Source organism: Sapajus apella, unplaced genomic scaffold (genome assembly GCF_009761245.1).
Source record: "Sapajus apella isolate SASKATOON/1434 unplaced genomic scaffold, GSC_monkey_1.0 scaffold102, whole genome shotgun sequence".
NCBI classification, from domain to species: domain Eukaryota; kingdom Metazoa; phylum Chordata; class Mammalia; order Primates; family Cebidae; genus Sapajus; species Sapajus apella.
The window spans coordinates 3,205,460-3,219,492 of NW_022437042.1; the positions used below are offsets into that span (position 1 = coordinate 3,205,460).

General features: G+C 40.9%; 1 protein-coding gene across 1 annotated transcript; it reads left to right on the top strand.

The window, feature by feature from the left end:
- The first annotated feature begins 330 nt into the window (after window positions 1–330).
- On the top strand, window positions 331–11,620 carry UBE2A (ubiquitin conjugating enzyme E2 A). Its single transcript, XM_032258360.1, has 6 exons — window positions 331–589; window positions 735–815; window positions 1,180–1,205; window positions 8,536–8,625; window positions 9,609–9,697; window positions 10,327–11,620. The coding sequence occupies exons 1-6, from the start codon at window positions 546–548 to the stop codon at window positions 10,453–10,455; spliced, it is 459 nt and encodes a 152-aa protein (XP_032114251.1). The 5' UTR covers window positions 331–545; the 3' UTR covers window positions 10,456–11,620.
- The last annotated feature ends 2,413 nt before the right edge of the window (window positions 11,621–14,033 follow it).

Consider the following 14,033-nt stretch of genomic DNA (forward strand, 5'->3'; position numbering starts at 1 on the left):
GACTTCCAAACTTCTCCTCTCCTCCTCCCGGGGCATGGTGAGCACTTTCATGAATGATCTGGTCACAAAACAACAACAACAACAAAAAGAATAGAGAAAGAAAAATTTAAAAAGCCAAAAACTTCCCAAGGTTTGCCTTAGAATTGGCAGGTGGGGATGGACCCCGTTCCACCACGAGGTCCTCGAGCGCCCGGGGCTCCCGCGTACCCAGCGCCTCTGCCCTCGCCGCCCCGCCCCGGGCCTCCCGCGGGGCTTTAATGACATAAGCAACTTTCCTCCAGCACCCCCCGCCCCGTCTTGGTATGGCCTGTCCGGCGCTCGACGTTCCACCCCCCTCTCTCTGCTTTCAGGTTGGTTCATCCCCCGTCTACACTGGGGTGGTGCTTAGCCGGCGCCAGACCGACCCTCGACTTCGGAGAGGTAGCGCGGTACCTTTGGGTGCTTCCGCCTCCCCTTCTCCGGCTGCTTCTGCCTCCTCGGCCTCCTCGCCCGCCGCGGGAACCCGAGACCCCAGTGTATGCCCCACCCCTAACACCGTCCGCGATATGTCCACCCCGGCTCGCCGGCGCCTCATGCGGGACTTCAAGAGGTAAACTGAGGGGACGGCCGAGGCCGGGGGCTGCGAGCCGGGGCACAGGGCGGGTCCCGAGGCGCGCCGGGCGGGGAGGGCTGGGGAGCAGCCGGGAGCGGGCGCCAGTGCCGGCCTAGGGGGACCTCTGTCTGTCTTCCGGAAGGTTGCAGGAGGATCCTCCAGCCGGAGTCAGCGGGGCTCCGTCCGAGAACAACATAATGGTGTGGAACGCGGTCATTTTCGGGTGAGTCTGCGTTCGTGGCGGTGGCGAGAGACCTGGGGACGTGAGCCGCCTTGGTCTGCTCTCCGAGGCCGGCCCCCTCGGGCCGGGGAGAATGTTTGGGTCTGGCTGGGCCTAGGCGCCTCCCCGGAGCCTGTGCCTCGATTAGCTCAGTTCCCGCTACCAGGGGGAACCGCTTGGGGTTCTAGGGGGGCGGGGCGGGGAGTGGTGGCGGTTAGGCGCAGCGGCCTGCACTGTGTCTCTGAACCCAGGACATCTATTTGTAGTGGCTTCCGACCCAGGCAGCAGTGCTGGATAGCCATCTCAGATGAAGCAGGGAGAAGGGGGCCCCTTAAGCGGGAACTGACCATTTTTCTCTGTGTTGCAGGCCTGAAGGGACCCCATTTGAGGATGGTAAGAGAGAGTTTCTTTACCCACCTTTCAGGAGCCTGATCACCTGGGGAAAGGGTTCCCAGTCATCCTGGAAGTGTCTCCTACTTAGGAACCTGCCTCTGCCTAGCCTCTGTCTGCTAAAGGCTTCAATGGAGTGCAGTGTGTGGCTGGTTGTTCTGGATATTATATGCTTGACTGGAACTGCACCTTTCTTCTTGCTTTCTTTTTAAAATAGTCTGGGTAAGGCAGTCACTTTTTAAAAGGAGCAATCATAGCACTGGTATTAAGGATTTTTGAAGCTTGGGCTGTGATTCTGCTAAATTCAGCCCTCCATCACTGAATTAGTATAAACCCAGCCAGTTGCTGACAGTCAGCAGAGACCCCAGAGACCGTCTGTTTCAGAATTCTACCCCATGGGCAGGAATTGTGTTCAGCAGGGGCTTGATAGGTGTGTGTTGGATGTTGAATCCCTTACATACAACTGTCTGGTTTCTACAATCTGACATTGAATGCCTGTCAGCCTCAGTGCTCTAAGATGGTCTTATATATCTCAGTTGAATATAGTATTCTTTCTTATTTGTCTTTTTGTTTTTTTTTGAGACGGTGTCTTGCTCTGTTGCCCAGGCTGGAGTGCAGTGGCACAATCTCTGCTCACTGCAACCTCTGCCTTCCGTGTTCAAGCAATTCTCCTGCCTCAGGCTCCTGAGTAGCTGGGATTACAGGCCCGCAGCACCACACCCAGCTAATTTTTGTACTTTTAGTAGAGACAGGGTTTCACCATGTTGGTCACGCTGACCTTGTGATCTGCCCGCCTCGGCCTCCCAAAGTGCTGGGATTACAGAGGTGAGCCACCGAGCCTGGCCATTCTTTCTTATTTTTAAATGAATTTGCAGTGTGTGCTTTCCTCAAGACATTATGGTCAGTAATTTCAAAGCAGCTTCATAATTGAAGTTCGCCTTAATGTACCCTTTTAATCAGTGTCCAGCCTACTTGAAGATACTGCATGTACCAGTAGCTACATAATTTGTAATTGATTTAGGTTTGACTTTTAAAAACACATATGTAAATTGCTTTTTAAAAACTTTATGGGTTTAGATAATTATAGATTCATATGCAGTTGCAGGAAATAATAGAGACCCTTTATACACTTAACTCAGTTCTCTCCCCAAACCCTCCCGTTTGGTAATATCTTGAATGACTATACCCTATCACAACCAGGAAAATGACATTGATTGTTCTATACTCAGGTGTGTGTGTATGGTGTGTGTGTGTGTGTGTGTGGGTGTGTGTGTGGTTATTTTTTCAAAGTTTAATACATTTAAAGGATGATTAAAGTATTGGAACTCATGAAATTCTTTAATATTTGAGGTGTTTTAAAAAAAGGAAAAGGGGTCTTTCTGTTTTTCCTCAATGCTTTATCTTCCTTCAGTCACATAGCATTTACACACACACACACACACACACACACACACACACTTCAGTTTGAAGATGGGAACAGAAACATTTCTGCAAACTACTTAATACATACTTATGTTGCTGAGACGGATTGCATTTTGATGCCACCAGTCTGCAAAATGTTGTGAGGTAAGTCAATATCAACTAAGTCTATAATTCATCTCAAATACTTAGATTTCCCCAGAAAACTGTGGACAATCACCTGAATATTTTCAGCTTCCTCTCTGCCTTTACCTGCTGGGTAAATATCTTTGCTCTTCAGGGATGCAATGAAATGACAGCAGGAGACAGTGATTATAAGGGCATACTACTTTGGCTCAGTTAATAATTTGAATTGATCTGTAGCAAGATAACTATAGCTAGACCTAATTTTCCTCTACCAGATTGGCACTAGTTCTTTATACCTGAGCTTTAAATGTACAGATTAACTGTGTTTTGCTTTAGCTCTAGAAAGCTTTGTTTTCTTGTTTTCTTTCTTTTGAGACAAGTCTTATTCCATCACCCAGGCTGGAGTGCAGGGGCGCCATCTCGGTTCACTGCAACCTCTGCCTCCTGGGTTGAAGCAATTCTCCTGCCTCAGCCTGAGTAGCTGGGATTACAGGCACATGCCACTACCCCTGGCTAATTTTTGTATTTTTAGTAGAAATGGGGTTTTACCATGTTGTTCAGGCTGGTCTCGAACTCCTGACCTCATGATCTGCCTGCCTGGGCTTCCCGAAGTGCTGGGATTACAGGCGTGAGCCACCGTTCCTGGCCTCAGCTTTGCTTTCATTGGTTTCTTTTTTCCTCGTTTTACTCTGTTTTATGCTGGGCACAGCTTTATTAATAGTACATCACTTTGTTGGGGGTTGGCTACCTAGGTATTTCAAGGGTGCTTCTCTTAAGTGGTATGAATTGAAAAGGTACTTACTGAATCCATTATCTGTCAGGACTGTCGGCTTTGACATTACTGACTCTATTTTTGATGATGTGTATCTCCATCCTAGCATTACTGACTCAGGCTGGCTGATGTGTTCTGTTGAACAGTCTGCTACCCATGGATGCTTCCTCAGGTGTTTGGAACACTGTGACAACCAAAAAATATTTTTTAAACCTTTTTTTTTTTTTTTTTTTGAGATGGAGTTTTGCTCTTCTCACCCAGGCTGGAGTGCAATGGCACGATCTCAGCTCACTGCAACCTCTGCCTCCCAGGTTCAAGCAATTCTTCTGCCTCAGCCTCCCAAGTAGCTGAGATTACAGGCACCCGACACCACACCCAACTAATTTTTGTATTTTTAATAGGAGGTTTCACTATGTTGGCCATGTTGGTCTCGAACTCCTCACTTTAGGTGGTCTGCCCACCGTGGCCTCCCAAAGTGCTGGGATTACAGGCATGAGCTGCTGTGCCCGGCTTTAACCATTTTTTTGAGTACCCTTTATTTACAGTTGGGGAATTTACAGTTAGAAAAGACTGATTAGGGATAAGTGGCATAGTTGGTTTTGCTGTTTCCAATGTATTATGTAAATTAAGAGTCCCAAAACTACCTTTGCTTCTTTGTTGTAAACCATTCGTTATGGAAGTTTCTGGAACAGCCAGGCCCTAGTTAGAGTGATGAAATCTTAAGAAAAGCAACACATAAGGGTATTTTGGTTTAACTTCACACACTTGAAGTAAGAGGAATATAGTCTCAAGAGCTTATACTACCAAAACAATGGGGAGAAATGCTTTCTCATCAGAATATCTTGGTATACATGCTAAATACAAAGGTTATGGAATATAATCTTCATCACATAACCTAAAAATTGTTAATAGATGTGGTAAGGTATTGGTATTTGCTTTTCATAACAAATGTGTTCTTTAGAATTGGTGTATAAATCTTTTTTCTTTTGTTTTTGAGTTGGAGTTTCACTCCGTTGCCCAGGCTGGAGTGCAATGGCACGATCTCAGCTCACTGCAACCTCTGCCTCCTGGTTTCAAGTGATTCTCCTGCATCAGTCTCCTGAGGAGCTGGGATTACAGACAAGCACCAGCACGCCCAGCTAATTTTTTGTATATTTAGTAGAGATGGGGTTTCTCCATGTTGGCCGGGCTGGTCTTGAACTCCCAACCTCAGGTGATCCACCTGCTTCGGCCTCGCAAAGTGCTGGGATTACAGGCGTGAGCCACCACGCCTGGCCTTTATTTGTTTTTTTAATTTTTAGAAATGTTAGAGTCATAAAATCTTTTTCAAAATGAATCTCTAAAGTCCACTAAGAGTGTTTTTAAGGTAAATAAATCCTATGATAGAGAGTTTTGGATTATTACCTTAAAAATCAATTTTCAGTTATCAGAAATACTTTTGAAATATATGTATTTTGCTTTCTTCTCAGGGGTCACAAACTGGTGACCAAATGGCAGAAAACACCTGCAAGTGTGTTTTCCTTGGCCAACACAGTGTTTTCCAAAACTTGACTTTGTGAATGTCTTTAGGCAGAACATATACCCCTTCTAGTTCAACCATATCCTTACTGCTATACACCAGTCACTTAACACATTTATATCAGTTCCATGGTCTCACTGTATAGATGGATTAATTGATACTTTCCTTACAATGTTTTAGCCTCCTCAGGAAGATGAAGAAAATTAGTATACATTATGTACAACAATGGTGAGGCTTAAATTTTCAGTTATTTTAAAGCCTAGCCTTCTAAATATTCAGAGGGTAAGCTGTAGTCTCAGGCTGCATAATACTAATTCTGGGATTTTAAATTCCCTTAACACTTGTTTTAGAGCTCAGAAATTACATTGAAGCTTATACTAAACAGGTTCTGATTAATGTGGCTAAAAGTGTGAAGTACCCTCTTTTTAATGTGTACCTTGAATAAGATTTGGGTTAAGTCTTAATTTATATTCAAGTAGACATAGATTGCTTCACTGTTCTCAAGATATTAAATGAACTGCTTTAAAAGACTCGCGATTAACTTCTTTGGTAGCTAGGTAGTCACCTTGTTGAACTTCTGGGCAAGTTTTACGCAGAAAGCTCAAGTTAAGGAACTTTTGAGTCGCCAGCGTAGGTACTCAACTTGCATTGAACTGTGAGTTTCTGATGTAGACCAGAAAGTACTATTTAATATCTGAATGCCTTAATTGTATATTTCTTACTGATAGTGAAGTTCTGATTTTGGGGTTTTGCCTCCTTCAGCTGAGTCTAGAGATGTGAAACTTTAGAATTATTATAGCAAAAATAGTTGCTCATGGTTTTGGAGCACTTACTTTGTGGCACTATGCTTATTTCCCTCATGTAAACCTCACAGCAATGCTGTGTGGTGGGTACTACTATTAATCTCATTTTACAAATGAGGAATTTAAGGTTTAGTCAAGGAGAACACCTTCCCTAGAGTCTCACAGCTAGTAAGTAGCAAAGCAAGGACTCGGGCCCAGACTGTCTTGACTGCAGAGCTCATGCTCTTAACCAGTATGGTTTTACTGTTTTTGCCTATGTCTTGCTTTACTACCTTTAGATATCATATTTAGTGATGGTTTTAAAGTAGCTGGGATCTCCATGTGCTATTAACATCTGCCCAGTTTTGGAGCAGTGTCTCTTACCCATAATTTAGTCAGATTGCAACATTGATCCAAGTGTGTTTACACTTGAGATCATAATACATAAGGACACTCAAAACTTTGAACTCTAACACATTGCTGCTTTTTCTTGCCTGTTATAATGTCAATTAATACTGAAAAGGAAGAACTGTGCTTTCTTCCTCAAAAAGAGGAAGATTTATGACCAGGTGGTGATAAAGGTGAAGTATGTTCTGATGAACATACTTCTATACTATTTTTTTTTTTTTAAGACAGAGTTTCACCCTTGTTGCCGAGGCTGGAGTGTAGTGCGATCTCGGCTCACTGCAACCTCTGCCTCCCAGGTTCAAGCAATTCTCCTGCCTTAGCCTCTCAAGTAGCTGGGATCACAGGCGTGTGCCCCCATGCCCAGCTAATTTTGTATTTTTAGTAGAGATGGGGTTTCTCCATGTTGGTCAGGCTGGTCTTGAACTCCCAACCTCAGGTGATCTGCCTGCCTAGGCCTCCCAAAGTGCTGGAATTACAGGCATGAGCCACTATGCCTGGCCATACTTCCATACTTCTAATGGACATATGTTTGTCCCTTCCATAAGATTTTACTTTCTTTCCTTAGTTATAATACATAGTTTCTTCAGGGCTGGCTTTGAAAAGAAAATAAGGAGTAACGATAGTTTCAGGAATATAATATTTCCATATGTTGCATTTTATATTATTCTGAAACTTAGACACATGTTTATACAAGGGCAGCTTTGTTAGCAAATTGTTTCCAATGAGCTTGCTAAAGACAAACTTTTTTTTTTTTTTTTTTTTTTTTTTTTTTTGAGATGGAGTCTCACTCTCTCACCCAGGCTGGAGTGCAATGGTACAATCTCAGCTCACTGCAGCCTCCACCTCCTGGGTTCAAGTGATTCTCCTGCCTCAGCCTTCTTAGTAGCTGGGGTTACAGGTGCTCACCACCAAGCCCAGCTAATTTCTTGTATTTTTAGTAGAGGTGGGGTTTCACCATGTTAGCCAGGCTGGTCTTGAACTCCTGACCTCAGAGGATCCACCCACCTCGGGCTCCCAAAGTGCTGGGATTACAGGTGTGAGGCACCATACCTGGCCAAAACAAACTTTTTAATATAGTTTTGTCACAGATCTAGTAGTAGAATGATTATAGTCTTCTTTTTCTTAAGCAGTGATAAACCTTTTAATGGGAACAAAAGGGAAATAAATTGCTAACTGAAGGAACCAGTAAGAAGTACGCTGAAGTATGGTCTACTGTTTTAGAATAATTTGTTACATGGACCAGAGTAACATAGTGCAACATGCATCACCTTATACCAGATAATGACTGATTGTCTTAAGTTTACTTGAAGAGATTTCAGTCAGGAAAAAACCTTGCTCAATTGTTTTCTTGAATTTATTCAACAAACAATTGAAAATAATATTTTAAAGGACATAATCTCCTGAGATTACATCTTACAGTTATTGAATGAGATCCAGTTCGTACATGCCATGTAAGTAAGTTTATAACCTACTATGCTTTAGGGCCTCTTGCTACCTTAGATTGACACATATTTAAGAAAAATAATTTCATTTCAATAGTAGCGTAATCAAACATCATTAGAAAGATCAAACATCATTAGAAGTTTGCTGGAGATGTGACTGCAATCTAAACCAAATGTGATTTTAAAATTATTTCTGCTATTAACTCCCTCCATACGTGTGAATTATTGAGTTGATTTTATAGTGAAATGCCTTCTGAGCCATTCTTAGGGATTCTGAGAGGGACTGTGAAGTTTTTCCTGGCTTAAATTCAATTAAGTTTTCATTACAGAGTCATTATGACATGAAAAGGAACCAGTGTGAACACTTTTATACTTACTACCCTCTATTTTAAAAATAACTTGATTATGGATTTGTATTTCTGGCATTGGTTTTGAACCTTTGTGCTTTCATTCTTTCCTAGTCCGCTTAAAAATCACTGGAGAGTTTAAGATGGCAGCTGACTAAAACAGGCCTTTGAGGTCTTTTGGTCTTCTAAAGGAGGAAGGCCACATTTTAGGCCCAGTTTCTTATTTGAAGGATGTTTTCAAAATGTACAGTGGCTAAAGTTATCTTGTAAGCTGTAATTTTGAGTTTATGATGGTTGTCTTCAAGTTTGGGGGAAAATAGTGGCAAATCAAAAAACAAATCACGTTCGAGTAGTTCATAGAGCAATTCCTAGAGATGTATTTCTTACCTGACCTCTTCTGTCTACCCTGTATCTTTGCATTATTTAATACTTGGAAAAACCCACATAGCATTAAAAACAAAGTACTACTGAACAAAGTGATAAATACATTTTCTTAAATCTTTCTTTTCTAACTACAGGAACATTTAAACTTACAATAGAATTCACTGAAGAATATCCAAATAAGCCACCTACAGTTAGATTTGTTTCTAAGATGTTCCATCCAAATGGCAAGTATCCCTTTTAGTACAGTTTTAAACTACTACAGTGTTTATTATGGAGTATTCCACATTTGCTGTGTATTTTGTGGTGCCTGAGTATTTGTTTAGGCAGCTTGCTGCTTCCTGAAAGCCGAACTTGTTCTTGGTTGTTTGTGACTGTCTTGTCCTAGAACTGAAGCAGTGGAGGTATTTTCCCTTTGCTTGGAGTCTGGGAGCCTCCTGACTTTGATGATTTTTTTCATTTACTTATTAAACAACGAAGGATGCTCTTGAGGTCTCCTTTTAATGCTAGGCCAGATTGAGATAGTCTTGTGTTGTAATTATTTTCACTAGCATTTAGAAAAGTCAGTTTCATTGGATGCATATCAGAATTACTGTGGAACATTTTCAAAATACAGATGACTTGGCCCCACTCCAGACCTACTGAATATCAGATTCTGTTGTTGAGGGCCAGGCATACATTGTCAGAAAAGCACCACAGGTGATTCTAACTTACCACTTTGCACTTTTTAAAATAGTGGTAAGCCTAGAACAGCTTGCCTTTTATTTAGGTTAATGAAGTATTTTTCAGGATATCAGATATTTTTATCTTTTTGCCAAACTGAAATCTTGTGAACTCTGAGCCATCTTCTGTTATTTCAGTTAGGGGATACAGCCTACAAATTTGGTGGAATGAATTTCATATGTCTGTGGAGAGCTAGGGACCCTGTTCAAAAATGTTTCTGATTTCCTGGATAATAGGGCAGCCTTTTCTGAAGAATGAACACTAAGTATCTTCCAGTTTTTTATTGGTCACATCTGACATTCTCTGACCATCCCGATTATTTCATTAGTAATGGTTATGACTCATCTTTTTAGGCAGTTAACTGGGAAGCAATCTAAGAATCTTTAAACTTCAGAAGTAAAGTATTCTTGACTATTTTTGTTTTGTCTATAATGTTAAAACCTTAGTGGTCTTGTTAGGTTTAATGTACCTACCTCTTTGTTCATAGTCTATGCAGATGGTAGTATATGTCTGGATATACTTCAGAACCGTTGGAGTCCAACCTATGATGTGTCTTCGATTCTAACATCCATACAGGTGAATTTTTCCTTAACGTGACGAACCTATAACTTTTAATATGTTTATATTAGCAATTGAATTGTTTTTGAAAGTCATAATGTAATAGACCATCTTATTTTTTGGTCAAAGTTTGTTTGTTTTATAGATGAAAAGTAGACCATTAAGACCCAAGCTGGAGCCGAGCGTGGTGGCTCACGCCTGTAATCCCAGCACTCTGGGAGGCCAAGGCGGGTGAATCATGAGGTCAGGAGTTCAAGACCAGCCTGGCCAAGATGGTGAAACCCATGTCTACTTAAAATACAAAAATTAGCCAGGTGTGGTGGCAGGTGCCTGTAATCCCAGCTGCTCGGGAGGCTGAGGCAGAGAATTGCTTGAACCTGGGAGGCTGAGGTTGCAGTGAGCCGAGATCGTGCCATTGCACTTCAGCCTGGGCGACAGAGCAAGACTCTGTCTCAAAGAAAAAAAAAAAAAAACAAAAACCCAAGCCACATATATTTTCCTAGCTACTAGCAGATTCATATAACTCTGGGTTTATGTGCTGAAGAACTGTAGCTGTACTTAGGACAATTCAGTTGAGTGTCACTACCTTATAAAATAGCTGTTTGTTTTGCATTAAGGACCTGACATTTTAAAAATTGTCTTTCTAGTCTCTATTGGATGAACCCAATCCCAATAGTCCAGCAAACAGCCAGGCTGCTCAGCTGTACCAGGAGAACAAGCGGGAATATGAAAAGCGTGTTTCTGCAATAGTAGAACAAAGCTGGCGCGATTGTTGACCCCGGGTACAGTTAAAGAAGAAGCTGGCCATTAAGAAAAATATATATTGATGTGTTTGTCACCTCCCTACTCTTGTCATTACATTTACTTTATTAAAAGCAAAATAGCTGTTGTGCTGTTTCCATCTTCCCTCGCCAAGTTTTCCTACCCCTTCTACCTTCTCCTTAAACATCAGAAAACACCTTCTTTGAAATCAAATGTACTGTACCTGGGTTACTTGCAAAAAATTACTAATGCTTAAGTTTTTCTGTTGTATTTCATTTCCAGTTTTCAGGCAGTTATTTTTATTATTGTACTTTAAGATTTAAGGTAAATTGTTATACAAGAGGTGCATATGCATAGCTTGATGACCAGGATGTTATTCTTAACAAAATGATTGCTGAAGTGTTTCATCCTGGCTAGTCCTTCACTTCTGTTGGATTAGAAGTGAATGTGTTTGGAATGTGGTCTACAGAGAATAGAAACAAATCCATGTAAACAATTTTGAGAAGAATGGGAGCTAAAAATCCTATTGTTACTAGGATCTCACTCATGAATTACTAGATAGTATTTACTGGCAAGAAGGAGAATGTTGAAGGACTCAACTAAAGGAGTACAGCAATTGTAGTAACTGACAAATCCTCTCTTTGCAAGCTACTGACTGGGCACACCTTTGCTAAGTTTCAGAATATTGGTCTTCTGGGTTTTTGCTTTTTAAAAGAGGTGTGGGAGCACAATGGAAACAACCATCAGTTTTTGAGCTAGGGAAAATTGGAAATCCTTTCGTATTTTTAAAGGATCATTGCTGCCCTAGATAAATAAACTCAATTCTCCATCTTTATTTTATAGTCTTAATGAATTCAAGGAAGGGAGCATAGCATATCTGTGGCAAACTGTTTTCCACTCAAATCCTGAGTTATTGCTGCATGCTTTAATTTCTTCCCTTTCAGCATCTGAGAACCTTAAAGCCAACATCTGCAATCTTTTTTTTGGATATTTATACTTTTAGATATATAGTACCTTTAAGTAGCAGTATGGGACAAGGCTTTTAAATGTTTTGTCTAATGTTCTATTGTCACCTTTTATGCATTTATCACTTCTAAATCTAACTTTGCACAAGTAACCCATGTAAAAAAAAATGTACATTTTTCAAAAGTTGTAAATAAAAATAACCTTAAAATTTCATAGTCAAGGTATAATTTTATTTTAGCTCTGTAGAAACTTTTTGTATTGGTTTCTTACTGGGATCTCATATGTGCTTATTTCGCCCCCTTAAACATTAAGGTAAAAGCAAAAATACTCATTCTGGGAGTGGAAAAACCAAGACATACTTTTGGAGAGAACCTTTTTTTTTCTTTTCAGTCCTAAATGGTGATGCTTTTTAAACATTTTAACAGAATATAAAAGTATAAATAAAACAAAGTTACCTCAGTATGCATTATAGTAAATTAAGGGAATGAAGTTATGAGGAGGGGAGAGGAGGAGGGAATGAACTAACTTGGGTATTTATCAGCACCCTCAGAGACCAAGATCTAACTTGTTGATCCTGACATTCCACCTCTTTAAAAGCCCTAGCTCAAAAACAACCAACCAAATTATTAGATGGCATTTTAAATCCTGTGTAAAGTTTGGGAGTACAGGTATCCTCAATCATTTTGATTAAACAAAACTGCTTTTTTTCTGAGGAGCAACTCGTCTCATTTTAAAGAGGCAAGGACAATGACTTTGTAAAAACGATCACCTGGGTGGGCGCAGTGGCTCACACCTGTAATCCCAGCACTTTGGGAGGCTGAGGTGGGTGGATCACCTGAGGTCAGGAGTTCGAGACCTGCCTGGCTAACATGGTGAAACCCCATCTACTAAAAATAAAAAAATTAGCCAGGAATGGTGGTGCATGCCTGTAATCCTAGCTACTAGGGAGGCTGGGGCAGGAGGATCGCTCGAACCTGGGAGGCAGAGGTTGCAGCGAGCCGAGATCATGCCATTGCACTCCAACCTGGGCAACACAGCAAGACCCTGTCTCAAACAAACAAAAAAACAATGATCACCTCTTGGTACTTGTTTGGTTGTGTGGATGGGGCTAAATGAAGTCCTTATGACACATGTATCCCATTCATCCCTTAAGACATGGTACTTGAAGCCTCAGTATGGGGGAGTACAATCTGCACTAATGACCACATTACTTGGATTATTTCACCTAGGAGCAATGTCCTTACATTTGCTTAATATTTTCCCCCAAGTCCATTTCTGCTTCAAAGTAGAACCACATTAAATTTCTCCATTTGGTGGATTTGTTTTACATTAAGTTTTTCATCCTGCCACATGGCTGAGTGCCTTATATATTGACACTGTTAATCATACCTGAGAAAATTTAAGGCGAGACTCAGAACGGTCAGGTTTAATAACTTTCTTCTTTTGTACACCTAAGAAACACTATTCCCAATCTCTTTCATGGGATAATCTGTTTAAAACCTTACAACAGAGATAACAAGCTGACCTCCCAAAACAACATGTGCGTGATCAAAGGCACCACAAACCATTCATTTGAACATTTTATGCTAATTGCCTCTTTCTACCTTTAACATTTTTAATAAACACCACAATACAATACAGGCTATCTGCACGTATCGATAACAAAGTTAACAAAAACAAATGTGCAAAGTCCCTTTTTCAAATAGCAGTCAGGTTTGAACTTTTCAATTCTGCACCAGCTGATGTGGGGAAGGAGGTATGATGCGGAACCAAAGCTGCAATTAGAATCCTTTATTTAGGACCCATCTCCAGCTTCAGGGGTTACTCATAGCAAAGAGAATGCATTGTATACTACTAAAAAAGAATCCCAACAAAATGCATATTTCCATTCATTTTGCAATCAAAGGGGAGGAAAAAATCCAAAAAGTACATCTATGAGACTCAATACTAGATATAAAATGGAAAGCACAGTTCCTCAGTATAAGAAACATTTAAGTAATCCAAATAAAATTTGAAACTGCTTATGTACCTGTGCAGATTTTATAGGAAGGTTACTGGGTTAAGAATGACTACATTTCAAAGAAAGGGAAAATACAGGAACCAACTGAAAGGGGACAAAATGGAACAAGAGTGAGCTTGTCAGCAGCTCATTCATGCCAACGCCATTCTCAACATTATTTTATCCTCAAGCAAGTTAGGTGATTTTGCTCTAATTCTGTATCAGTATCACAGATCCTAACAAGTTAGGCAATCTGGCCCTTCAAATCCAGTCACCAAATTTGTATCTACTTGGCACAATTATTTAGGAGCCTTCCTAACTCTAACTACCTTAATATTCTGTTCTGTTGGACTCACCTAGACAAACCAGATTCACATTTAACATTTGCTTACCTTTCCCCACCTTAAAATCATTTGGGGAAGAAGAAAGAAATGTAAAGAATCAGTCAAGTTGTCATATCCCTTAATCCCCAAAGGCACTCTTACTCAGAAAACTGGAGACAGGTTTTTTTTAACTCACAAAGTCAACTATAGCTTCTCAAGATTGGCATGAACCTTGTAAGTTTAAAAAGAAACCTGTAGGCTGGGTGTGGTGGCTTATGCCTGTAATCCCAGCACTTTGGGAGAC

Coding starts and splice junctions, on each gene's coding strand:
- UBE2A (XM_032258360.1), top strand. CDS start 546: ATGTCCACCCCGGCTCGCCGGCGCCTCATGCGGGACTTCAAGAG. Junction 590..734: donor CTCATGCGGGACTTCAAGAG/GTAAACTGAGGG, acceptor GTCTTCCGGAAG/GTTGCAGGAGGATCCTCCAG. Junction 9,698..10,326: donor CGATTCTAACATCCATACAG/GTGAATTTTTCC, acceptor TTGTCTTTCTAG/TCTCTATTGGATGAACCCAA.